Source organism: Suncus etruscus, chromosome 15, assembly GCF_024139225.1.
Source record: "Suncus etruscus isolate mSunEtr1 chromosome 15, mSunEtr1.pri.cur, whole genome shotgun sequence".
NCBI lineage: Eukaryota > Metazoa > Chordata > Mammalia > Eulipotyphla > Soricidae > Suncus > Suncus etruscus.
The window spans coordinates 56,821,440-56,846,189 of record NC_064862.1 but is presented as its reverse complement, the minus strand read 5'-3'; the positions used below and the strand labels follow the sequence as shown (position 1 = coordinate 56,846,189).

Here is a 24,750-nt window from a genome sequence, read left to right as displayed (position 1 = left end):
GCAGGCGAACAAATGACTTTGGGACAAGGATCACTGACTTTTTAGGGACTCTGTCTCCAGCCTGGAGGAGGGAATGATTCCTTCTTTTTCTCATATGAAGTGACTTGAGGAGAGATGGGAGCCTCACCTCCTTCAAGCCCATCAACAGCACTTTGCTGGCAAACAACGAACATTTGTCACCTTTTGGGAAAAGCTCCAGCAGGAAGAGAAAAAATATTAGAAGTCTCTTCTACCCTAAAAGCCCCACTGTCTCAGGGATGAATTGCCTGGTAGGACAAGAGCCACGGGGAGCCTTTTCCAGCAGTTACATGCCCAAGATCCTCATAAATCTTCAGTTTCAACCGTCAGATGCTAAACTGAACTTGAGGGACAAGAGGAAGAGGCATAAACATTAAATATATAATCCTTCAAGTGTGTCCCTTCATTTCCTGGCTGCGTTTGGCTCCAAAGAAAATCATTTATTTTCTCTCTCCTCTCCCTCTCCCCTCTCTCTCTCCTCTCCTTCTCCCTCCCCCTCCCGCTCCCTCCCCCTCCTTTTCCCTCCCCCTCCCTCTCCTTGTCCCTCTCCTCTCCTCCCTCTCCTCTCCTCCCTCTCCTCCCTCTCCCTCCCCTTCCCTCTCTCTCTCTCTCTCCCTCTCCCTCCCTCTCACTCTCACTCTCCTCTCTCTCCTCTCCACTCTCTCTTCTCCTCTCTCTCCCTCTCCCTCCCCCTACCTCTTTCCCCCTCCCTCTCCCTCCTTCTCCTTCCCTCTCCCTCCCTCTTTCCCTCTCTCCCTCTCCCTCCCCCACTCTCTCTCAGGGCTAGATCTCCTGGGGAGATCATTTACCTCCCCCAAGCCATCATTTCATCAACTGTAAAATGGATCTCATCACTTCTGACTGCCTCTCAGGATGGTTAGGGAATATATGCAGAAGATCCTCCACAAGAGTGCTGATTTTTGTTGTGCTCTTTGAATATACTGGAACCAGATATTTGACATACTTCAGCGACCACCAGGAAGAGTCCTAGTACCCTCCCTGCACCCATTCAGTGCACCCATGTACTACTCTTATTCATTTTTCTTCATAGCTTGTACCAGCAATTAACACATGACAATTTTTTCTTTTGATTCTTCTTTTCATTTTTTTGGTTTGAGGGCCACATCCAGAGGTATTCAATGGTTACTCCGACTGGAGTAAGCAATACTAGGTGTGGCCCAACTCACACGCATCCCCCACAAAAATAGCTTCCTGAAATAATTGGAATGTCTACTAATAATTAAAAAATATCACTCATTATAGTGAGAAGAAAAGAAATTGAGTGGAGAAGAAATACAAATATGAAAGGATGGAGTCTCAGATACATTTGGTGGTGTTAAGAAAGTACAGAACTGAGGCCCAAGTGATATCATAGTGGTAGGTCATTTGCCTTGTATGCAGATGACCTGAGATGGACCCAGGTTTGATCCCAGGTATCCCTTATAGCCCCCTCAGTCTACCAGTAGTGACTTCTGAGTGCAGAGCCAGAAGTAACCCCTGAGTGCCACTAGGTGTGCTCCCCCCAAAAGAAAGAAAGAAAGTACAGAACTAAATATCCAAGACAGAGTCAACAACAATGAAATCATGAGACCCAAACTTTAACACTCAGAATTAAAAACAGGCCTGTTACAATGGCAGGCTGGGACCGTGGGCTGTTGCAAGGATGGACTCTGGGAACATTGGTGGAAGGAGGTTGACACTGGTTGTGGGATTGGTCCTGAAACATTGTATGTCTAAAATGCAACTATGAAGAACTCTATGAAGTCATAATGGTTTAAGTTAAAAAAAAAAAAGATACCATCATTCCCTAAGTGCCAAGTCCCAGTTCTGTATGTGTGCTTGCACTTTTTCCATGGAATCCTTAAAAGAGACCCTGTTACAGAGGAGGAAAATTAGTCTCAAGCACCAACACTGGCTGAGCTGAGGTTTTCACCCCAGGGTTTTGGATTACAAGCTTGTTGTCAGAAGCAACGGTTCTCCAGCCTGTAGCTTCCTGCTGGAACCCACATTCATTCACTTATGAGGCGTATAGGGTGGAGGCTGCCGGAGTGAACCCAGGGGACCCCACCAGATGAGCATCTCCGGGACTTCTTTTAGACCTTGTGAAGACCCTTCATGAGTGCTGCTGGGGGTCATGACTGCACACTAATATTTCCAAGACTTTGTCACACATGGGTTTCATGAGCCTTGCCACTTGTCACAGAACCTTGCCACTGTGTTTATGGCAAAGCTTAGCAGGTGTGCCAGGAAGACCAGAATGTCTCTGCTAGCATAAACAGCACATTTGCTTCTAGTCTGGAGCCAAATAGCAATCATTTATCCATTAAACAAATATTGATGGAGCTTCTGCCTCAGGGTGCAATCAGGGCAGGAAGAGGGTTTGGGGTTCATATAATCCAAGAATTTCTGTGGCACCAGGAGCACAAATAAAACCACCAGCATTTGCTGTAGCAGGAATTCTCACAACCAAGATGAACAAAATACAAGGGTGTTTGTGGAATCCAAGGGCAGGGATTACATTTGGGCCTCAGAAAGGATTAAGAAGGGGGAAAGAGAGAAAACAAAATCCTTTCTCACAAAGTTAGACCACTATCTCAGTATATCATATTTGTAGTGTGCATTCCTATTCCTCTCCACCTCTTTGTTCTCTTTCTTCCTGTGCTCTTGTTCTGCTGCTTCTTTCTTTTCTTCTATGAACTGGAATTGGAAATAGACGCTGGCTAATGAAAACTAAAAAGGAGGGGCCGGAGAGATAGCATGGAGGTAAGGCATTTGCCTTTCATGCTAAAGGTCATTGGCTCGAATCCTGGCATCCCATATGGTCCCTGCCAGAAGTGATTTCTGAGTGTGGAACCAGGAGTAACCCCTGAGCGATGCCGAGTGTGACCCAAAAACCAAAAAAAGAAAGAAAGAAAACTAAAAAGGAAACCAGAGAAGGCTTGAATGATAGTACAGAGGGGAGGATGTTTGCCTTGCACACAGATAACCAGGTTTGATCCCTGAGCACTGCTCTGAGTGACCCCTGAGTCAAAAGCAGCTTCTGAGCTTCTGGTCCTAAAACACAAACATAATTTTAAAAAGGCATTTATTGAAAGTATATCAGAGACTTTTCAGAAAGTCTATAGAACAAGGCCCCATAAAAATCCAGAGAAGAAGACTCCATACAAGAAAAATCTCATTGCATCCCTACACACACACACACACACACACACACACACATACACACACTTACATGCATTCTTATACACACAAATGCACATACACACATATTTCTCATAGACACACATCTCAAGACCCTTACCCAATGACTCCCCTCATTTCTATGCATGGCTCATCAGAATCACTTTTCCATGTCCCCACAATACCAGCAAGCAGATACTTTATTAATATATTATATTATTGTTAATATATTAATATATAATTATAATATATTATAATATAATTAATACAATATTTATATTATACTTTATTAATCCAAAATTATATACATGCTGTTTCTATTATCTCTATAACTGGGGTTACCTGAGCACTGTTAACCCCTTGGGTTCCATCACACTTGTGTATAAGAATTTAGCAGCCTCATGCGCACAGAAGAGAGGGTCAAGTTACCAGAACTAGTTAGTACTCTTGCTCTCCTGGAGTAGACTTCATAGTGCTAAGGATGGGGAGCCATAAGCAAATAGAGAGAGTCTAGGCTATGTTGAATGATGAAGAGCTCCTTGGGAGAGGACACAGATGGTGAATATAAAGAGTTGAAGGCAGCGGCAGCATATAGCTGTGGTAGGGGGAATGGAATTTGAGGCAGAAGACAGGGCATGTGCAAAGACCCTGAGGTCAAAGCCTGGCTATCCCTGTGTTCAGGAGTGGATGTCAATGTGAAGGTAGGCAGTGTGGTTGGAAGGAAGATACTGTGAGGCTGAACTGCAGAGGTGAGTGGAAGCGAGTCTAATCTCAAGGGAGCAGAATTGGGACATGAGCCACTTAAGTCTTCAAACTGCTAGTTGGACCTCAAACAGATGTCCAGGGAGGAAGCTAGAAACCAGGAAGGAGGCTGGGTGAAGCTGATGAGCTTTCAACCTAAGGGTAGCTGTGGAGCTGAGTGTAGATTCCAAGCCATTTTCTGACCTTCTGGAAAAAGCCCTGTTCAACTTGTGAGCCTTCATGTGAGAGTCTGAACTTCTGTCTGTCCAATTTGAGATGGCAAAGCCATGGGACTCTCACTCATATTCTCTTGGAGGGAATCATGGCTACCTCACACCAGAGCGCGATGCTGAGTGACACACAAAGGCAGCCAGTGTCTCATCACACAAAGAGAGACTTAATACACTTGTGTATTAAGAGAAAGGTGTAAGAGAAAAAGGTGCTAGAGGCCCCAGGTGTCATGTCAACGAGTCCTCTAAGCCCCCACATGTCTGGGTACCTCAAGTAACCTCCATGTCAAAAGGCCAACAGTCAGAGGTGGGGTTGTTTATCCTTCTTCTCCTTAGACAGTTTTTTTTTGTTTTGTTTTGTTTTGTTTTTTATGATCAACACCTGATGGTGATCACAGGTTACTCCTGGCTCTGTGCTCATGAATCAATTATGACAGACTTAGGGGACAATATGGGGTGCCAGAAATCAAACCCATGTCTGCTGCTTGTAAAGCAAATGCCCTCTTCACTCTGCTTTCCTTTGGCCAAGCCAGACACTCTCTTTTTCTTGATCTGGGCAGTTGGCAATCAACTTCTTTAAGAAAGAATGAACACTCAGCAAGCTGCCCATAAGTGGAAGAGTGTGTGACTTCTCCTACCCAAAAGAACCCAGCCACTTCAGATAACTTGAGCCTGAGAAGCCGCCCCAGACACCTCAGGAAGTTACTTCTCTGAAGAGTCACGATGAAGTCCGCAACTGGTGTTTCTGACTTCCTGTCCTGGGCACAGTCCCAGCATTCAGCAAAAACACTCTCAGCAACAGCTCGTCCAATACATGTCAGCTGATGCTCGGCAAGATGTTGTGTCTGGGTGTGTCTAGTCTATGGCTTTCCAGGGCATAATGAAATCAGGGATAGCTATAGACCCAGAAGTCCAGATGGGAGAGGGATGAAAGCTGGCTGAGATGTTGGGCTAATAGATATGGGGAAGAGAGGAGCAAACAGACAGGTATTGTACATACATGCACACACACATATTCTACATAAACCTAAATTATATATGAGATACTTCATTATATCACACACACATCTCTATGGAAACATCTTTAGTCTTTAACTCAGTAATTAGCATGGTATTGGATGAATTTTTCCCTGAAGCAGCATATTGAATCTATCTTTGGATCCTTCAGCATTTTGAGGCTCAGACTTTGAAAGAAAAACAATGGCTTCTGACCACGTGATTTCTCATTTGCAGACCGATGACAGCACCCGAGTACCAAGAGAGTTGGGGGAGTGTGATGAAATGTACCATGGGATTCGTGCAGAGAACTTCACTTCTCTAAACCTCATGTGGAAAATAGGAACTCTCTCTTTTGGGGTGGCGGGGTATTTGGGTCACACCTGGCTGTGATTAGGGCTTACTCTTGGCTCTGTGCTCAAGGATGAGTCCTGAAAAGTTTAGAAGACTATGGATGATGGTCCTGATTGGACTGGGGGGAGGGTGGCTGCATGCAAGGCAAACATCCTACTGCTGTGTTATCTTCTCAGAGGAGCCATGACTATTGAATAAGGAAGACTATCAAATTGAGCTTAGCCTAGTGCCCACTCAGGGAAACACTCTCCAATATTCTGTTTTATTAAAAAAGTCTTTTTATTTAAAAAAAAAAAGTCTCTTGGCATGACTGGTCTTACGGCTGAGACTCCTCCTGTCCAGATCTGCTGTGACATCTACCAGTGGGCCATAGATAGTCAACAGCTTCTAAAATAGCAGATTTTCCTTTGCAGAGCTGTAGTGTCTTAATTGCTTAGAGGTAAATGACTGATCTGGCAGTCAAGTGACAGGAGATGTGTCCTGTGGCTTGGACTAGCTTTAGTGGATGTGTCATCTCAGCAAGGGCCCCTGGGGGTAGTGGGGTAAAGAGTAATGGGGCTCATTGACTTTATGAGTGCAGGTCAAGAAAGGTGACACCTTGTGACTCCCTAGCTAGGACAAGGAGGAAGCCTGGAGTAGTAGTAATGAACCCCCAGGAAGAGAGATATAGAGGAAGCTTTCATGGGTGTTGCTCTGCTCTGTGCAGGGACCCATGGGAACCTGAGAGGAACATTAGTTACAGTGATGGAGCTAATACTTAGAAATGACTCTATCTTATTCCATCCTCACAACAGGTCCTAGCAGTGGGCCCTACCTCAGATCTCCTCCCATTGGAAACAGAAGCAAGGATGAGAGAAGGTAGATGGTGGGTTCACGGTTACCCAGCCAGCAAACCACAAGACCTGGTGTGTGACCCAGGAAGTGAGGATGATACAGAACTTGGGCTCTAAAAACCTGAGTCTTCCTCATCTGTTTGGGCAAATATCTGCTAAGGTTCAATTTTATAACAAAAACACACACGCATGTGCTCACACAACACTCTGTTCACAAACTCACATACACATATTCACACACATATCCACATGTTCACACATACAGACACATGCACACACGACACCCACACACATGCAAGTGTATGCATGCACACACATATACATGCACACTAACACATGCAAACATACATATGCATACATGGAAACACTCACACTCATGCAAGCATGGGAATCACCAATAGTCTAGGACAGAAGAAACCAACTTATACCAGTTTCCAAGCACATTCAGACCCTTTGCTCTCAGCTTCTTCCCAAATTTTGGTTCATCCGCTGGACAATCTGAGGGCTTGCTTAAAAGGTGCCCAGCCCAGTGGTTTCCAGAGTAGGTTAGGGACTCATATGCAGAACAGGGTCATTGTCCATCTGTTGTGGACAGAAGAGATCTCAGAAATATCAGCCCCGAGACAAGGCAGGGTCAGTGCGGATCTTGAATTGAGAAAATCCCACGGCAATGGGGGTTGGGGGGAGAAGGTAACTCTGGACAGGTTTCTGATTCTGACTTCTGAAACTGGGGCTCTCGACCCCACATGAGGCCATGGCAAGAAATGGGGATGTCACACCTCATTCAGCCATGGTGAAAGGTTTCCACTTGCGTACATAGATTCAAAGCCAAATGCATACTGAATCAGAGATGCTCCTGGTAGCACTGGCCTTGTTCATTTCCCTCTCAGGTGAAAAGGGTCTGCAAGTGAAAAAGCTTTGAGAAGCCCTGAATTCCATGAGTGTAAAATGGTACCATCGATGCATATAATAAAATAAGATTCTGTTTTCTCCATAAATACATTGAAAGGGGCAAGGAGAAAAGGAGAGAGAGAGACAGAGAGATAGAGGGAGGGAGAGAGGAGGAAAGAGAGAGAGAATATACATTTAAACAGACTTTAGAAAGAACTCACTGATTGCAACATATGGTCCTTGTTTGTATCCTGAATTCAGACAGACTGGGGGAAGAAGGGGTGGGGGAGAGCCCAGAAGGGAGGGAGAGAATAGCCAGCATTTGAGACTAGGGGAGAAATGGGTTTGGGAAGCTGTCAGAGCCAAGCTGCCAGAGATGGGCCTGCACTGCCGATGTCCCTGGGTGATTTGCAGGCAAGATTCTGACAAAATATCTCAATCCTTTTTAATAGAGAAGCCCAGGGGCCTATGACAACCCCTAGACCAGGAGAGAGAAGAGGGAGAGAGAGAGATGGGTTTAAGACCAGAGTAAGGTCAGATTGAGGGCCAGGTCAAAGGAACAGGTATGCAATATAAAGGGGATAGATAAATAGTCCAAAAGGATACAGCCAAAGGTCTATCCAAATCAGGGAGAAAAGCCTTAGCCAGTAGTAGAAAGAGTTCAGTCCAATTGTTGCTTCAACTGTCTCTTCTAATTGCCAACACCTCTCCACCCCAAATCTTCCCTGGGCGGGGGAGAGGTATTTATAGATCATCATAATTAGGGTCTTACTTAAAGGGGTGGAGCCCTTTTATGGTTGGCTGGTGCTAGACTGATGTTGGGGTAATACAGTAATGTAGTACAAGAGGAAGCACTTCCCAACTTTCAGAGAGAGGGGTGTCAAAGCATGGAGCAGCTGGTTGTGGTGTTGGGGTTGTATTAAAACACTTTAATGGACACATGCTGAAATGTTTACGGATGAAATCATTAAATCCCTGAGAAGTGTTTCAAAATAATTGACAATGGAAGGAAGGAGAACAGAGAGGAGTGAAATGCAAGAACTATTTATTCCCAAAGTTTGACAATGATCATGGCATGTATATATGGGGTTGAGGGATTGGGATCACCTTGGGTTGTTCAGGATGACTCTGTGCTTAGGAGACTATATGTAATGCCCAGAGATAGAAGATTGGCTGTGTGCAACGTAAGAGTCTTAACCCCTGAACTATCTCTCTAGTCCATGGCATAAGATTCTCAGGGGCCAGGCAGTGCCAAGGATCAAACTCGGGACCTTGCACACTGCAGAAATACTCTCACCTTGATGTACGATCGTCCCACCTGTCTATTACACAATTATCTGCACTTCAGCTGGATTTGCAGTGTCCACAGGAAGGGTTTTTCTTAGAGCTGACACAGATTAGAGATGCCAACCAACGGATTTGTTAGTAAGATCATAATCTATCTAGCGTTTGCTTTACAATAACCCAGAAAAATTATTTAGTTTCAAGTACTATGTTTTGCTATAATTAAAACTCTACAATGTGCAATCACAGAACCTTAATAACAAAAAAATCAAAAGAAAAATTATAATAATGTCTTAACGTTTTTACTTAGACAGATGCTTTATAATGGTGTTAATGTTATTACAGCTCATGGACGCTCTCCACCATATCCTGCCCAGAGCCCCTCCACCTTTTCTCAGTGCCCCCCCATGCTCTACACTCACTTACACACACACACACACACACACACACACACACACACTGTCACTGTAGCATTTTTCTTCTCAGTCTTTCTGTCTCTGTCTCTCTGTTTCTCTGTCTGTATTCCTTTTTTTTTTTTAACCTTTTAGGCACTGTGGTTTGCAATATTATTACTGAAAGGGTATCATGTATATCTCTTTGCCTCCTTTCAGCATCCAGTTTTCTTCCAGAGTGATCCTTTCCAACTCTCATTGTCATAATGTTCCTTCTCTGTCCTAAATCACAGATATCATTAATTTTATTACTGTGCTAGGTTATATTTTTTGTTTTTACTTTTGTTTTGGTTTTAAACCACATAAGCAATACTCAGGGGTTACTGGGCTCTGTACTCAGGAATCACTCCTGGCAGTGCTCAGGGAAACTTTATGGGGTGCTCAGGATCAAACTGAGGACTGCTGGTGTGCAATATACTATTGCTTCAGCCTTACTGAGCTCATTTTAAGTTTCATATATAATTGCTGAAAAGGGAAGAAGATGAATAGAATAGCCCTGATCTTGACAATCATGAGTGGAAAGAACAGAGAGAGACAGAACAATGCTCCTGCTTTTTTCTCTCCTGTTCTCTCTTCTGTGCTCTCTATTTTCCAGTTGCAAACTTGCCTGCCTATAAAGCAGAGCAGAGGGTTTACGCCCAGACTCACAGAACTTCTGTCTGCATTGAACTCTGCACTTATCAGCCCTTGGGACCTTCAACTATTGATCTGCCCTCATGTCCTTAACTGTAAATTGAGTATTAAAATGTAGTTGTTTGTGTTTTTAAGAGCACTGTAGCTCGAATGACAGGGCTTTTGCCTTGCACGTGTGATGTTCTAAGTTTGATCCCAAGCTCTGCACATCCCCCAAACTTCTAGTAAGGTTTGGGAGTGACTCTGGCCCCAGAGTCCCATAACTGATCAAAATAAAACAGAGGGCAGGAGCAATAGTACGGTGGGAATGGTGCTTGCTTGCATGTAGCCCACCAAGTTCAACCCCCAACATCCTGAGCACTAGCAGGAGAAATTCCTAAGTATAGGGCCAGGAGTAACCCTAAACACCACCAGTTATGGCCCAAAAACAAGCAATAAAATAAAAGACAAAAAGTTTATGTCTCTAGCAGTTTTCTTAGCAATGACCCCAAACTAGAAACAACCAAACTTCTACCAATAGCTGAGTGGGTAAATAGGGAAGAGATAAATACCACCATGGGAATATTACTTTTCAGTGTAAAGAAATGAAAGCATATGAACAAAATAAATGAATCTCAAAATAGGTTTGCTCTGAAATTAACCAGACTCACCTCATTCGCCTAAATGTAGTTCATCTGCATACTTTTCCTTTTGGTTTTAGATGGTGCGAAAACAAAAACAAACAAACAAAAACAAAAACTGTGGCAGAAAGCAACCAGCCTGGGATATGGTCAGTGGGGACACAAAATGTCTGTGGGGGACCGCAAAGAAATGTAGGGAATGTGATTGATTCTTACCATATCTGTTTCTTTTCTTGACTGGGGCTTTAATCTCACAGATACATGCATCTCAAATGTGTTGGTTTACTGGTTTTACCCTAATCAACTCCACCCTAGGGTGTGATCTGTTAATGGGGTATTGGATTATTCCCTACTTGCTATTCCTCTCCCACCCTAGGTTAGGGCCTGATTCTTGTTAATAAAAGCAGAAAGACAATGTCTTCTCTTCTTGTCTTTGAACACCATAGCAGGATGGCTTTGCCTCAGGGACTTTCCCTGTCATTTGAATACCTGTTAACAAACAGGTTTGGCCAGTGTAGAATTAGGCTATTAAATTTATTAGGTATAAGGGCTCTGAGAAAGGCAGAGGCTCATTCTTTGGTCTTCTTCCACTGAGCAGTATTCCTTCTTAGGAGCAGAAAGCCTGCATGGGTGATTGTATTCCTTGCTTGAGTGCTGGATTTCTTGAACCCCTTCTTGTACCTCTTCACTGTATGGATTATTTCCTGTGTTAATGTTTGCTTCCAGGCTTGCGTCTCACCAGATCCTCATTCTGGAGCCCTAGGCTCCACTTACATGCATGTACAGAGAATTGAACCAGGTCCCCAAGACATAGTCAGGGCATTCATCTGTGCTGGATGTGGGAAGTAGGTGAATCAACAAGATAGGTGAATGCCCCCATCCTTCCTTCAGGAAATTCCCAGCCTTCTCCACAGAGGAGACAGAACCTAAGGCAAAGCATTACACTCAAGTAAAAAATCTGAGGCAAGCGGGAGGTAAACAAAGTCAGGCATCTTTGAAAAAGAACTCTATAAGTGAAGGTCTGGACAAGGAGGAGAATGGTCAGGGAAGAATGTGGAGAAGAAAATTCCAGCGAGGACAGCATGTACAAAGACACTGAGACAAGAGACAGGACTCCTACAGGAAGTAAACAGAGTCCTCATGGGACTCTGGAGGATGTGGCAGACAAGAGGCTGAAATGAATGCCAATCATCACCACCAGGAGAGGCACATGCACTGATTGGTTACCAGGAGTGAAGTCTCTGCCCTCTGCTACCTTCATGAGCTCTTTGACGCCTGAGAACAAACCCAGGGAAGAGCCATGATGATGATTCCCTTTTACAGAGAAGAAAAATGGGGCAGAAAATTGTTAAGCCACTTCATTCAAGATCACACAGCTGCTGAGGATGGCAGAGGATGTCAAATGCCAGCTGGGAGGTTTCTGAGTGCCAACCATCCTTAACACCCTAGCACCCATGAGAGTATAGAAGCAGTTTGGCAAGTAAGAAGGAAATGTGAGAACCCAGTGCTACACGCTTTCTTTCCTCTTCATGAATTGAGAAGGATGAAGCGAGAACTGGACAGTAAATGGCTTTCTCCCAACTCCCATGCATGACACATGGCCCTGACCAATATTATCATTCTGCTTTGCACTGGCAGTGATGGTAAGGATCAGGCACAGCAGAGAGCTTGCCCAGAATCACACAGTGAGTGTGGGAGTTTGATCCCAAAATTCAGATAATGTGCTTTTAATAAATGACAGCCTTGCCCAGACGTCACCACTGATTCCATACCATGCTTGCTACACTTGACTTTTACAGGGCTCACAACGTCTGTTTTCCCTCCCTTTTCCCTTCCCTGGCATTCTGCACATTGCAGAGAAGGTCACCGTGACCAGAATGAACATGGGAGGGCATCAGAGTTCTTGAACCTGAGTGTTAGAGAATGCTAAAGACGTGTCTGTAAGTTAGTACCTCTTTCTGATTGAATTAACATGGTGTGACACAATCCCTGTCCAGCCATCTGAATAGGATAAGTGACTAATTTGATTGAGTTCAATGAGATGTAAATGATTGGATTCAATAAACAGCCTGGAGTGTCTTCCTCCCCCTTGCTGACCTTATTTCTTACCAGAGGTGCTGCTCTCTGGGCAGGAGCATGAAGAGAGCAAACATGCTCTCTTGTTTATGCCTTGCTGATGGCGGCTCAAATTTCCCCCTCAGTCACTCTCCGAGGGTGGATCTTTGATTCCATAAACAACAACTGTAGCACTCCCAGAGCATCAGCGCCTGAATTCCCAAACTTCTTCCCCCAAAACTGCAGCCAAGATTTGGTTTTGAGAAAGTCCCACCTACTTGGTTTGGCTTTGTTTTGGCTTTGGTTTTTTGAGGGGACCACATCCAGTGTGGCTCAGGGGTTCTCTGCGCAAGAATTACTCCTGGCTAGAACAATAACAGTTGGAAATGACCACTCTAGACAAGAACTGGGTGTTAAAAGGAAGTAAAGTGATATGTATGATACCCCTTCACTAACAATATTGTAAATCACAATGTCTAAAAGGAAGAAAGGAAGGGACAGAGGGAGGGGGGAATGTCTGCCATAGAGGCAGGCTTGGAAGAGAATAGGGGAAGAAAACTCTGGACATTGGTGGTGGGAAATGTGCATTGGTGAAGGGTATTATACATTGTATGATTGAAACTCAATCATGAACAACTTTGTAACTGAAAAAAAATACTATAACTGTATTATGAACAACTTTGTAACCACTGTGTTTAAATAAAACAATCAAATCCAGGTAAGCCGCATGCAAGATATATGCCCTTCCTGCTGTACCATCTCCCAGGCCCAAATCACGTACAAATTTTGCACAAGTGCACACACAGGGCTGTGGCACTCCTGTAAAGTGTGGGGGTCGGGAAGTGGGTCATGGAGCAGTTCACCTCTAAGAGCAAGGAGTAGAATCCACAGAATGTTTACAGATCAAATATGGGATACCTGGGTATATTTTCATTACAGATGAACAATATGTATTTTTAGAGCAAGTAGATCTCCAATCATGCACAGGACATACTCGTGTTTAAATCCTCATTAATCTGAAATTCAATTCATTGGACTCCTTTCTATATGGGGGGTGGGGGTGGCCTTAGGAATCAAATCCAGGGCCTAACAAACACAAGACAAGTGCTTGATGGCTGAGCCAGAGTTACACCAGATTTTTAGTTGCTAAATCTGGCAATTTTAGATATGATATAAATGTGGACAGGTCACCCTGGAGTAGAGCACAGAAACTCTCTTCCCTAATAAGGGGACAGTATGGATCCTATTCTGAATATGCTATGGCTGGTGTTAAGTGTCTCCACTCTCACTCTGTTCCCATGTTCTTTTGTGTAGAGAGGGATGTGATGATAATTATCTATGTCTTGGGCCTTGGGTGAGTTACTACATGTATTCTGTCAGTGGGATAAGACTATGTAAATATCCTGTAAAAATTGTGCCTGGCTCATAGCAAACATGACATAAGAATGCTGATGATGATATGAATTTTGAAGAGGAAGAGGATGATAATTAGGAAAATTAGAATAACTGCCACTTTCTGTGAGTACAAGAGATAGTCTCCATCTGATTGTTTCTACTTTCTCTGTGAAACTAGGACAGGCATTGTGAGAACCAAGGTGATCCTAATCCCACAGTAAAGCCACTGTAAAGTCTTTTTTTCCTCTATAACTTCCCCATACGCAGAGAGTATTAGCCCAAAGATAAACAGCAAAATATTCCCTCTAAAGGACAATAATCACCACTGTTGTGCTGAAATAGAGAAACTAGGTGGGCCCAAATGTTCCACCAGACAAGGACCCATTGACACAAAGTTGAGTCAGCAATGAGTTGGGATATCAATACTAAGACATGATGTGATTTGTGTGCAAATGAAAATGGGCCAATCATGTAAATGGTGAAGGATGAACTGCTTGCATTAACCAATGAGATGCTTGAGTTGTAGAAGCTTGCAAAATCCTAAATAAACTGCTTGAAAATTTGACCCGAGGTCCTTGTTAACTCCACTGGTTGGATGAGACTTGGACTTTAGCTAGCCAAATAAACTCCCTTTTGCATCTTGTATTATAGGAGGTGGTCTCTGACTCTCAGCGCTGATTCAGGTGTCAACTCGGACCCTAAGAGCATCATCCCCTTTCGGGTTAGGATTATGTTGCTTTATTCTTGGCTCTTGGTCAATGCTTACTTGCCCATTGCATGCCTGGATGCTCCATTAATATTTGGTGAAAGGAAGAACAGAAAGGAGGAAGAAAAGAAAAGATGGTAGAAAAGAGTTTATTTTGAGAAGTTTCTGTCAGGGAGTTAAAAGTTGAAAATGGATTAAAAGGGATTGTAGGCTACACCTTCCTTAAAAAAAATCCCTTAAATAACAGAAGATCTGAGACTCAAAGAACATTCTGGAAATTAGTGCAGGAGAGCTCACCAGAAGAGAGATAGGTATGGAGAGTCAGAGAGATAGATTGCTCCAGGATGAAGAACGTCTAAAGTATAGGAGAAACAGAGGAGCAAGTAGGTTAAATATATTGAGGAAAAAAAGAAGCTTAAATGAAAAAACTGAGGTTCTTGGTCTTGACAGGAAAAATGAGAAGCAAAGGACAGAAAGGCAGAGATACAGTATTAGAGGAAATGAATGACTTTATGGGAGTAAATGAGAGGAAAGTGTGAAGAACAGGTGGAAATGAGTGACTGGACTGTGAGGTGGTCCAGCCCAGCTCAACATTTCCCTCATCCTGATTGTGCAATGTGGCATACACTTTCTGAGACTGATATTGTCTTTCTTAACATGGTGGTAGTAAAGAAACAAGAAGAAGAAATAAGAGAAAATGAGCCAAGTAAATCTTTGTCTTTAGTCAGAGAAATGTGCAAATGAAATAAATTATTGATGGGCATAAGTAAAGATGAGCCAGCTCAAAAGTGTTGAATAAATGGGCAACAGTGTGAGTGAGAATTGTGAATATGAAGGCTAGAGGTGGGGGGAATGACCAAAAAATTGTGAAAGAATCTTAATTGAAAAAGCTTCGCTTTTTAAACTGTGGATCACAGCCTCACCAAGGATAGTATCACTGAAAGGGGAGAGACATGGGAAATGGAGCCACAGCCCAATGTTTCTAAACTCACAATGACTGAAGATGTATTCAGAATCTCCCGCAAATCCTAGACATTTGTTTTCTTTGTTGTTGTTGTTTTGTTTTGTTTTGTTTTTAAATCCTAGACATTTGGGACACCACTCACCGACACTGAGTTTCTCAGGAAGGGGTGACAAGGGAAAAAACTTTAAGAAGCCCCTATATAGAGAGTCCATTATGAGACTTACGTGAGATTTGAAACAAAAGAAATCAATGTACTGAGAAGGTTCTGCGGTGGCTATGGCCAAGCAGAATTGACTACATGTGTCATGTGTAAATAGTCACCACCAAATAGTGCTTTGGGGTACACCCAAAGTTGATACCCTCCTGGCAACAGCTCTGAGGCCAGCAGGTGGTTACACCCTGTGTCATGCTCACCATTTTACCTACAGTTCTCCCTACTTCATGGGCAGCTCTCACAAGACAACACATTCTGAGCCTCACTTAACCTCTCGGGGCATCCAGACTCAGGCACGGTGAAGTCACAGTAATGGCACCCATTTCCCTGGGCTGTTTCTAAGCTTCAGTAACATCAGACCTGCAAAGCTTATGGCCCAGAGTCAGGGATGCAAGCTCAGAGATCTTCTTTTTCTGTTTCTTCTCTTGATATAATATTCCATTGTGTATATGTACCAGTTTTTTTAGATGAAACTCTTTGGGATGAGATCAATTGTCTATAGTAACTTCTTTATTTAAGCACAGTGGTTTCAGAAATGTTCGTCGTTGAGTTTCAGTCATCAAATGTACATACAGCACATTTCACCAATGTAACTTTCCCACCACCAGTGTTCTCCATTTCCATCCTCCCCTAAACCCTGCCTGTTTCCAAAATAGGCATTCTAGCAGATCAATTGTCAAAATAAAACCACAGATCTCTCATTAGCATAGTATCTTGCATATTCCATTAATCTTTTTTTTGGGGGGTCACACACGGCAGCGCGCAGGGGTTCCTCCTGGCTCTATGCTCAGAAATCGCCCCTGGCAGGCACAGGGGACCATATGGGATGACGGAATTTGAACCACCATCCTTCTGCATGAAAGGCAAATGCCTTACCTCCATGCTATCTCTCCAGCACATTCCATTAATCTTAACTACAGCTTAACTTTCCAGCTACCTGCAGCAGCACTTAACAGGGATGAAGTTGAGGGGTTGAGTCTTGCCAGCTAAGAAATTTTTGACAGGAGAACCTTCCTTTTTTTCTTTCATTTTTTTATCTTTATTTAAGAACATTGATTACAAACATGATTGTAGTTGGGTTCAGTCAAAGAGCACCCCCCTTTACCAGTGCAACATTCCCATCACCAATGTCCCCAGTCTCCCTCCCTCCTCCCCTGGCTGTATTCGAGACAGGCATTTTACTTCTCTCACTCATTGATATTGTCACCAGAGTTGTCAGTGTAGTTATTTCTCTAACTGCACTCACCACTTTTTGTGGTGAGCTTCATATCGTGAACCAGTCCTTCCAGCCCACATCTCTATTGTCTCTGGGTATTATTAACATACTGTCTTTTACTTTTCTTAAAACCCATAGATAAGTGAGACTATTCTGTGTCTATTTCTCTCCCTTTGACTTATTTCACTCAGCATAATAGATTCCATGTATATCTATGTATAGAAAAAATTCATGACTTCATCTATCCTGACAGCTGCATAATATTCCATTGTGTATATGTACCACAGTTTCTTTAGCCATTTATCTGTTGAAAAGCATCTTGGTTGTTTCCAGAGCCTAGCTATTGTAAATAGCACTACAATGAATATAGGTGTAAGGAAGGCATTTTTGTATTGTATTTTTGTGTCTCTAGGGTATATCTCTAGGAGTGGTATAAAGCAGGATCATATGGGAGCTCAATTTCCAGTTTTTTTGAGGAATCTCCATTTTGTTTTCCATAAGGGCTGGACAAGACTGCATTTCCACCAGCAGTGAATGAGAGTTCTTTTTTTCTCACATCCCCTGCCAGCACCGATTGTTCTTATTCTTTGTGATGTGTGCCAGTCTCTGTGGTGTGAGATGGTACCTCATTGTTGTTTTGATTTGCATCTTCCTAATTATTAGTGATGTGGAGCATTTTTATGTGCCTTTTGCCATTTGTATTTCTTCTTTGAGGAAGTGTCTGTTCATTTCTCCTCCACATTTTTTGATGAGGTTAATTTTTTTTTTCTTGTTAAGTTCTGTCAGTTCCTTGTATATCTTAGATATCAGCCCCTTGTCTGATGGGTATTTGGGTGAATAGTTTCTCCCATTCTGTGGGTGGCTTTTGTAATGTAGGCACTATTTCCTTTGAGGTGCAGAAACTTCACAGTTTAATATAAGTCCATCTTTTTATCTCTGCTTTCACTTGTTTGGAGAGGGCTGTTTCCTCTGTGAAGATGCGTTTAGTCTTGATGTTATAGTGTTTTACCTACATGTTGCTCTATATACCTTAAGGTTTTGGACCTGATATCCAGGCCTTTAATCCATTTGCATTTGACCTTTGTGCAGGGTATTAGCTGGAGATCTGAGTTTACTTTTTTGCAAGTGGCTGACCAGTTGTGCCAACACCACTTGTTGAAGAGGTTTTCCTTGCTCCATTTTGTATTTCATTCCTCTTTATCAAAATTTAATTGATTGTATATCTGGGGAACATTCTCTGAATACTCAAGTCTTTTCCACTGATCTGATGGTCTGTCTTTATTCCAGTACTATGCTGTTTTAATGACTATAGCTTTGTAATACTATTTAAAATTGGGGAAAGTGATGCCTCCCATATGCCTTTTCCCAAGGTTTGCTCTAGCTATTCTCAGGCGTTTATTGTTCCAAATAAATTTCAAGAGTGTTTGATCCATATTTTGAAACATGTCATGGGCACCTTTTGAGGGATTGCATTAAATCTGTACAATGCTTTGGGGAGTATTGCCATTTTAATTATGTTAATCCTACCAATCCATGAGGAGGGTATGTGTCTCCATTTTCTTGTGTCCTCTTTTATTTCTTGAAGCAGGGTTTTGTAGTTTTCTTTGTATAGGTCCTTCACCTCTTTAGTTAAGTTGACTCCAAGATATTTGCATTTGTGTGACACTCATGTGGATGGGATTTTTTTAATGTTCATTTCTTCTCTATCATTATTTGTGCATAAAAAGGCCATTGATTTTTTTTTGTGTGTTAATTTTGTTGCCTGACACCTTGCTAAATGAATCTATTGTTTCTAGAAGCTTTTTGGGAGAATCTTTAGGGTTTTCTAAATATAGAAAATTATTGTACTCTCATAATCTTCCACATTTAAACCAGGATGATCTAGCATATCTAAGCAGACCTATCACTACTGAGTAAATTACAATGGTAATCAAACGTCTTTCCAAAAACAAAAGCCCAGGCCCAGATGGATTCACTAAAGAATTCTTTCAAATTTCTCAAGAGGAACTACTGCCAATCCTTTTCATGCTTGTTTATGAAATTGAAAAATCAGGAACACTTCCAAATAGTTTTTATGAAGCTAACATCACTTTGATACCAAAACCAGACAGAAATGCTGCAATGAAAAAAAGAAAAAGAAAAGAAAACTACAGATCAATATCCCTAATGAACACAGATGCAAAGATCCTCAACAAAATTTTAGCAAATAGGATATAATGCCTCATCAAGAAGGTCATACACCAAGGGTCCAGAGTAATGGTGCAAGCATTAAGGCCTTGCATGCGTTAGACTAGGATGGATCCCCAGTGTCCCATATGGCCCCCAAGCCAGGAGTGGTTTCTGAGCACATAGCCAGGAGTAACCCCTGAGTGTCACCGGGTGTGGCCAAAACAAAATAAAACAAAATAAAATTTAAAAAGGTCATCCACCATGACCAAGTATGTTTCATTCCAGGAATGCAAGGATGGTTTAACATACATAAATGAATCAACATAATACACCACATCAACAAAAAGAAAAATAAAAGTTATATGATCATATCAATAGATGCAGAGAAAGCATTCAATAAGGTCTAACACCCATTCTTGATAAAAACTCATCAAGATGGGAATGGAAGCAACTTTTCTCAATATAGTCAAGACCATCTGCCACAAGCCAGTGGCAAATATTATTTTCACTGGAGATAAACTAAAAGCCTTTCCTCTAAAATCTAGTACAAGACAAGGCTGCCCTCTCTCACCACTCCTATTCAACATAGTGCTGTAAGTTCTTGCCATAGCAATTATGCAAAAAAAGCTATCAAGGGCATCCAGATAGAAAAGGAAGAAACCAAACTCTCAGTGTTTGCAGAGAACCTTCCTTTCTTTGGGTTGCTCAAATGCAGTGATTAGGAGGTCAGGGGTATCACTCTTTATGACAGCCAACTGATTGGGACAGTTACACACCTGACAATAAGACATTATTAGGATCAGTGACATTTGGGTCTCATCCAAAAGATACTGAGTGAGGTACTAGGAACAGAACTCAGATCTTTGCTCATGTAAAGCATATGCTCCTGACCTCTGAGTTATCTCATGGCTGGCAATAACCAATCTACATCTTGATCAATAAAGTGATAGCAATTCTCTGTAAGAAAAAAAATAAATTTTGAGCATGAAATGGTGTTTAAGAATATTCTGGTATTCAGAGCAATAATACAGGAAGGAGAGGATTTGCCTACATAAAGCCCAATGCAGGTAAAATTCCCCAGCATCCCATATGGTCCCCCCAAGAACTGCCAGGATGAATTCCTAAGTGCAGAGCCAGGAGTAAGCTCTGAGCATCACCATGAATACAAAAAAAAAAAAAAAAAAAATTTTCAGGAGGATGTGGGAAGCAGCCCAGTGGTTAGGATACATGCCTAGTTTGCACCCAACTTACATTCCACCTGAAGCCCCTGGTTCCCAAAGCATCCCTGGGTTGTTGCATGTGGTGATGTGATGCTGCCAGGTGAGTCCTGTATGATCCGGGTAACCAGAGAAACTCAGCATCACATAATTGGGCACTCTCATTGAACTACTAGTTCTGCTGATGGAGACTTATAAGTGGTGCTCCAGGACTCCTGAGCACTACTGGGTGAACACCCACAAGAATTCTATAACTAGCAATAAACTTTTTAAATGTGAGTGATGAGAGTTTGGGGAGAGGAAACATGCCCCCTAAGGTACTTGATAATGAGAAACACATTTGGTCCTTTGAATTCCCTACACCCGCACAAGGACTGGGACATAGTAATTGCTCAGTAAAGGCTGAACAACCTAGTGAATAAACAAATGCATGGACAAATGGCTGGATGCTTGGGACTGCTTCAAGTTGCCAGAACCCACAGGTTTTTGTTGTTGTTGTTGTTGTTGTTGTTGTTTTGACTCTGGTGAAAATTCCTTTTGGAATAATTATATACATAATCCAGAGGCTGGCATTTGATTTTCAATAACGAAGTGGAAGACTTCTCATCTCTTACCAAAAAATGCAGCAATAATAATAATGAAGTGTCTTACTTTCAAAATGCTTTTACAGCCATCATTGCATTTTATTCTGTCAATGCCCTGACAAAAGAAAGACGTACTGTTTCCACTTTGTAGATAAAAAAAAAAGTAAATAAATAAAGCAATTGAGAGAAAATGCAGTTTCTTCAATGTGGCAAGCCAATGAACGGCTTCTCTGCAATCTTTTGGAGAAACTAGTTTCACTTTTTACTTCCCCTCCTCAAATTCAAAAATGGTCTCGACTATGAGAGTTAGTAAAATTGCCTCTTGGCCAGTGCCAGAGTTCACTGTGAACTGGAGATCTAGCTGGTCAACTTGCTTCTACTCAATCACCTGATCTCAATATTTTGAAATTGGCATGTTCTTCCTTGTCTTTCACACCCTTGTACTCTGTAACTCATGTATCAGCCCACGCAAGCACATAACAACAAGAAACTTTTCACCAGATCTTCCCATTTTCCCTCTATATCAATTCTAGATCCTTCCAACCTATGTTCAGTACTTTCGCCATATCTAAGCCACCATCACTGCTGAACCAATTACTTCAGCACTTTATATAACACTTGGACTCCCACTGGGCTCCTCCAACCACAGCCCAGATGGTCTTTTCTTGTAGTTGTTTGTTGTATTGGACACAATCTATGGTGCTGGGAGACTCCAGACTCCCATCTCCACTTTGTCCTTCATCTCAACATTGCCCTGAGTGTCATGACAATCTGGGGATCAAATACAGGGCATAGAGAACATCACGGAATTCCCAATCTTAGACCCTGGATAATCTCTTATACATGTAATTCTGCCATAATGCCTTGATATAGAGTCCAGACACTTCCCCCCTGTCCATCAGGCCTGTTGGATCTATCCTCATCCTGTTTACTGTTTCCTGCCTTCTCTCTCACAATCCCCACTTACTAGAATTTCTCCATTCAGATGCCTAATTGCTCCTCTTGCCTATCTCCTAAAAAATGTTGGTTAAGTACTTTGAGTCTCATTCCCTACACTAAAATAGAAAACCGTGTGACTTCTGGGTAGTTGGAAAGTGACTAGTTAGTCCAGAGGTGGATCCTAAGCCAACCACACTGAACTTCAAAAAACCAGTATGTTCAAATAATGCAAAACAGCCTCTTGTTCATTTAAAGAGGATTAGACTTTTAGATTTTAGATTTTGAGGTCCCGTTGTTTTCCGACACAGGCCAGGTTTAGGTGGAACAGATTCAAACCTCTTCAAATGTATGTTGCCACACTATTATTTTTGATAGCCTCAGTTTCCTCATTGCTTCTTTCTTTTTAAAAATAAAATAATTTTATTTAAACCATTGTGATTGACAAAGTTCTTCATAGTTCAATTTCAGATATATAGTGAATTGGAGCCATTCTCACCATCAGTGTCAACCTCCTTCCACCAATGTTCCCAGATTGCATCCTATACCACCACCCTTTGCACCCTGGTCTGCCAGTATAATAACCCATTTTAAGTTTAGATTGCTATAGTTTGGGTCTCTTCATTTTACTGTTGCTGACTTTTGGCTTGGATATTTAGTTCTGTCCTTTTTTTTCTCCACCAAAAAACCTGAGATCACTTACCCCCTGACACCCATCCTTTCTTTTTTTCCTCCCAATTTTATTTTAAAAAAAAATGGAGAAATATGGACTCCGCTTCCTGTCTTGTGCCGGAGATCACCTGCTCGGTCGCTGCGAGCCATATAGCAAAATGTCTTCAGGAAATGCCAAAATTGGGCACCCTGCCCCCAACTTCAAAGCCACAGCTGTTATGCCAGATGGTCAATTCAAAGATGTTAGCCTGTCTGACTACAGAGGAAAATACATTGTGTTCTTCTTTTACCCTCTTGACTTCACCTTTGTGTGCCCCATGGAGATCATCGCTTTCAGTGATCGGGTAGAAGAATTCAAGAAGCTCAACTGCCAAGTGATTGGTGCCTCTGTGGATTCCCACTTTTGTCATTTGGCATGGGTCAACACACCCAGGAAGCAAGGTGGACTGGGACCCATGAACATTCCCTTGGTGTCGGACCCCAAGCGATCCATCGCTCAGGATTATGGTGTCTTAAAGGCTGATGAAGGCATCTCTTTCAGGGGCCTTTTTATCATTGATGATAAGGGTATCCTTCGCCAAATCACTGTAAATGACCTCCCTGTTGGCCGCTCTGTGGATGAGACTCTGAGATTAGTTCAGGCCTTCCAGTTCACTGATAAACATGGTGAAGTTTGCCCAGCTGGCTGGAAGCCTGGTAGTGATACCATCAAGCCTGATGTCCAGAGGAGCAAAGAATATTTTGCTAAGCAGAAGTGAGCCCTGGCTAGTCTTACGGCCAGGCTGCAGTGAAAAGTATAAGAACAAACCTTGTTGCTATTGTCATACTTTAAACATGAGACCTTAGACTCAGCCCATATGTATTGGGATTGGAGCAGTCTTACCTTTAGGGGTTAGGGAGGGGCCAGTCTTCCTTGGTGAGAATAGCCTGAGTTGTACTTGGGGGCAGGCCAACTGATGTGTATGTATAGTAGATAATGCCTTTTGTTTCTATTAAAGTTGAATTGAGACCTTGAAAAAAAAATGGAGAAATATAAAGTAAAACAAAGTAATCCATATCCCAAGGTCCTATGAAAAAGGCAGCCTCTATCTAAAAGGTAAAAATGAAAAAAAAAAGGAGAAAAGGGTGGCAGGTTTGTTGTCTTTTTTTTTTTTTTTTTTGCATAAATGCATCAAAATTTTGGGAAAATATAAAGGAAAAACTTGGTCTAAAAATAGGGTGTCCCTACACAGTAAATATCCTATCATAAGACCAACTATAGGCTCCAGGCATACTAAGTTGTCTAACCCCTTTCTTTGTGGTCCAAGGAAAAAAATCCTCTCAATCATAACTGTCACAGTCAAGCTTCTGTAATTAGAGATTTTTGGTTTGCACATATGTTATGTTGAAGTCAGAGTGTCATAGAGTGTTTTCTGGTTTCATCTAATCATTGTTAGGTGGGGAGGCAGGGAAACCTGCCCTGAAAGCAAGTTGTTGCTGTTTGTAAGTTGTCAGGGTGTTATATGAACCCACCCTGGAGCAAGTCAGTGTCAGGGCAGCATTAGGGCCTTATCCTGTAGAAGTTCAATTCCTGATGCTGGTGCAAAAAACCATGTCGGTTTTAAAGATGGGAATCAAGGTTCTGGGGTGAATAGCAGATATCCGATCCAATTTCCCCATTTTAATGAGTCTATGCAAAAAGGAAACAAAAAAGAAACAATGCTACTTGATACTACTGATGCATATGGGGGTAAAAATAACAAGCTAAGCAATTCCTGTACTCTGATTCTAACACAAACTCAGAACCAAAGAGAAATGTATCTACTAGAATTTTCTACTAAAAAAATTAAAAAATAAAAAAAGGATGGGAAAAACTACATCTACATAATGAAATACACAATAAGAATTATACCTATTAAGGAAATACATCTGAAGAAATATAGGAAGGAAATACATATATCCCCTTTAAGTCTCTTAAAATAGTCTGGGGTGGGAAGATGAAATCCAGAGCATAGCTTCAGCCTGTGACATGGTCTTGTAGAGTCTGAAAAGTGGCTTGCAGCAGTCACAGATCAGAAATGCTCTTGAACTGCGGGTCTCTCAAATCTGGTAGTGAGCAATAGTCCATAGTAAAGGGAGGTGAAAGAAAGGGGGCCACTGAGAGCAAATCAGCCTCTAGGTGGGATGCTGTCCTTTCACTTTGAGAGCCAGATGACAGATGATTGGGGTGGGAGGAACACTCCAGTTTCTGAGGAGTTAAGAAGTGAGGGTTAAAAGGGTTAAATGGGGAGAAAAAACAAATCAGGGGTGAGAGAGTGAAAGATAGGAAAGGATTTGTAAAGTGATACACAGGGGAGGGAAAAATGGAAGGGTTATATATAACAGGAGGAAGGACTATATACAACATAGAG

General features: G+C 42.2%; 1 protein-coding gene across 1 annotated transcript; it reads left to right on the top strand.

Annotated features, from left to right (window-relative positions):
- The first annotated feature begins 22,467 nt into the window (after window positions 1-22,467).
- On the top strand, window positions 22,468-23,383 carry LOC126030948 (peroxiredoxin-1-like). Its single transcript, XM_049789227.1, has one exon. It carries the CDS (start codon window positions 22,519-22,521, stop codon window positions 23,116-23,118), a length of 600 nt encoding a protein of 199 aa, XP_049645184.1. The 5' UTR covers window positions 22,468-22,518; the 3' UTR covers window positions 23,119-23,383.
- Window positions 23,384-24,750: the final 1,367 nt, after the last annotated feature.

Bases quoted from the DNA above. Each gene is read 5' to 3' on its own strand.
- LOC126030948 (XM_049789227.1), top strand. From the start codon at position 22,519: ATGTCTTCAGGAAATGCCAAAATTGGGCACCCTGCCCCCAACTTCAAA.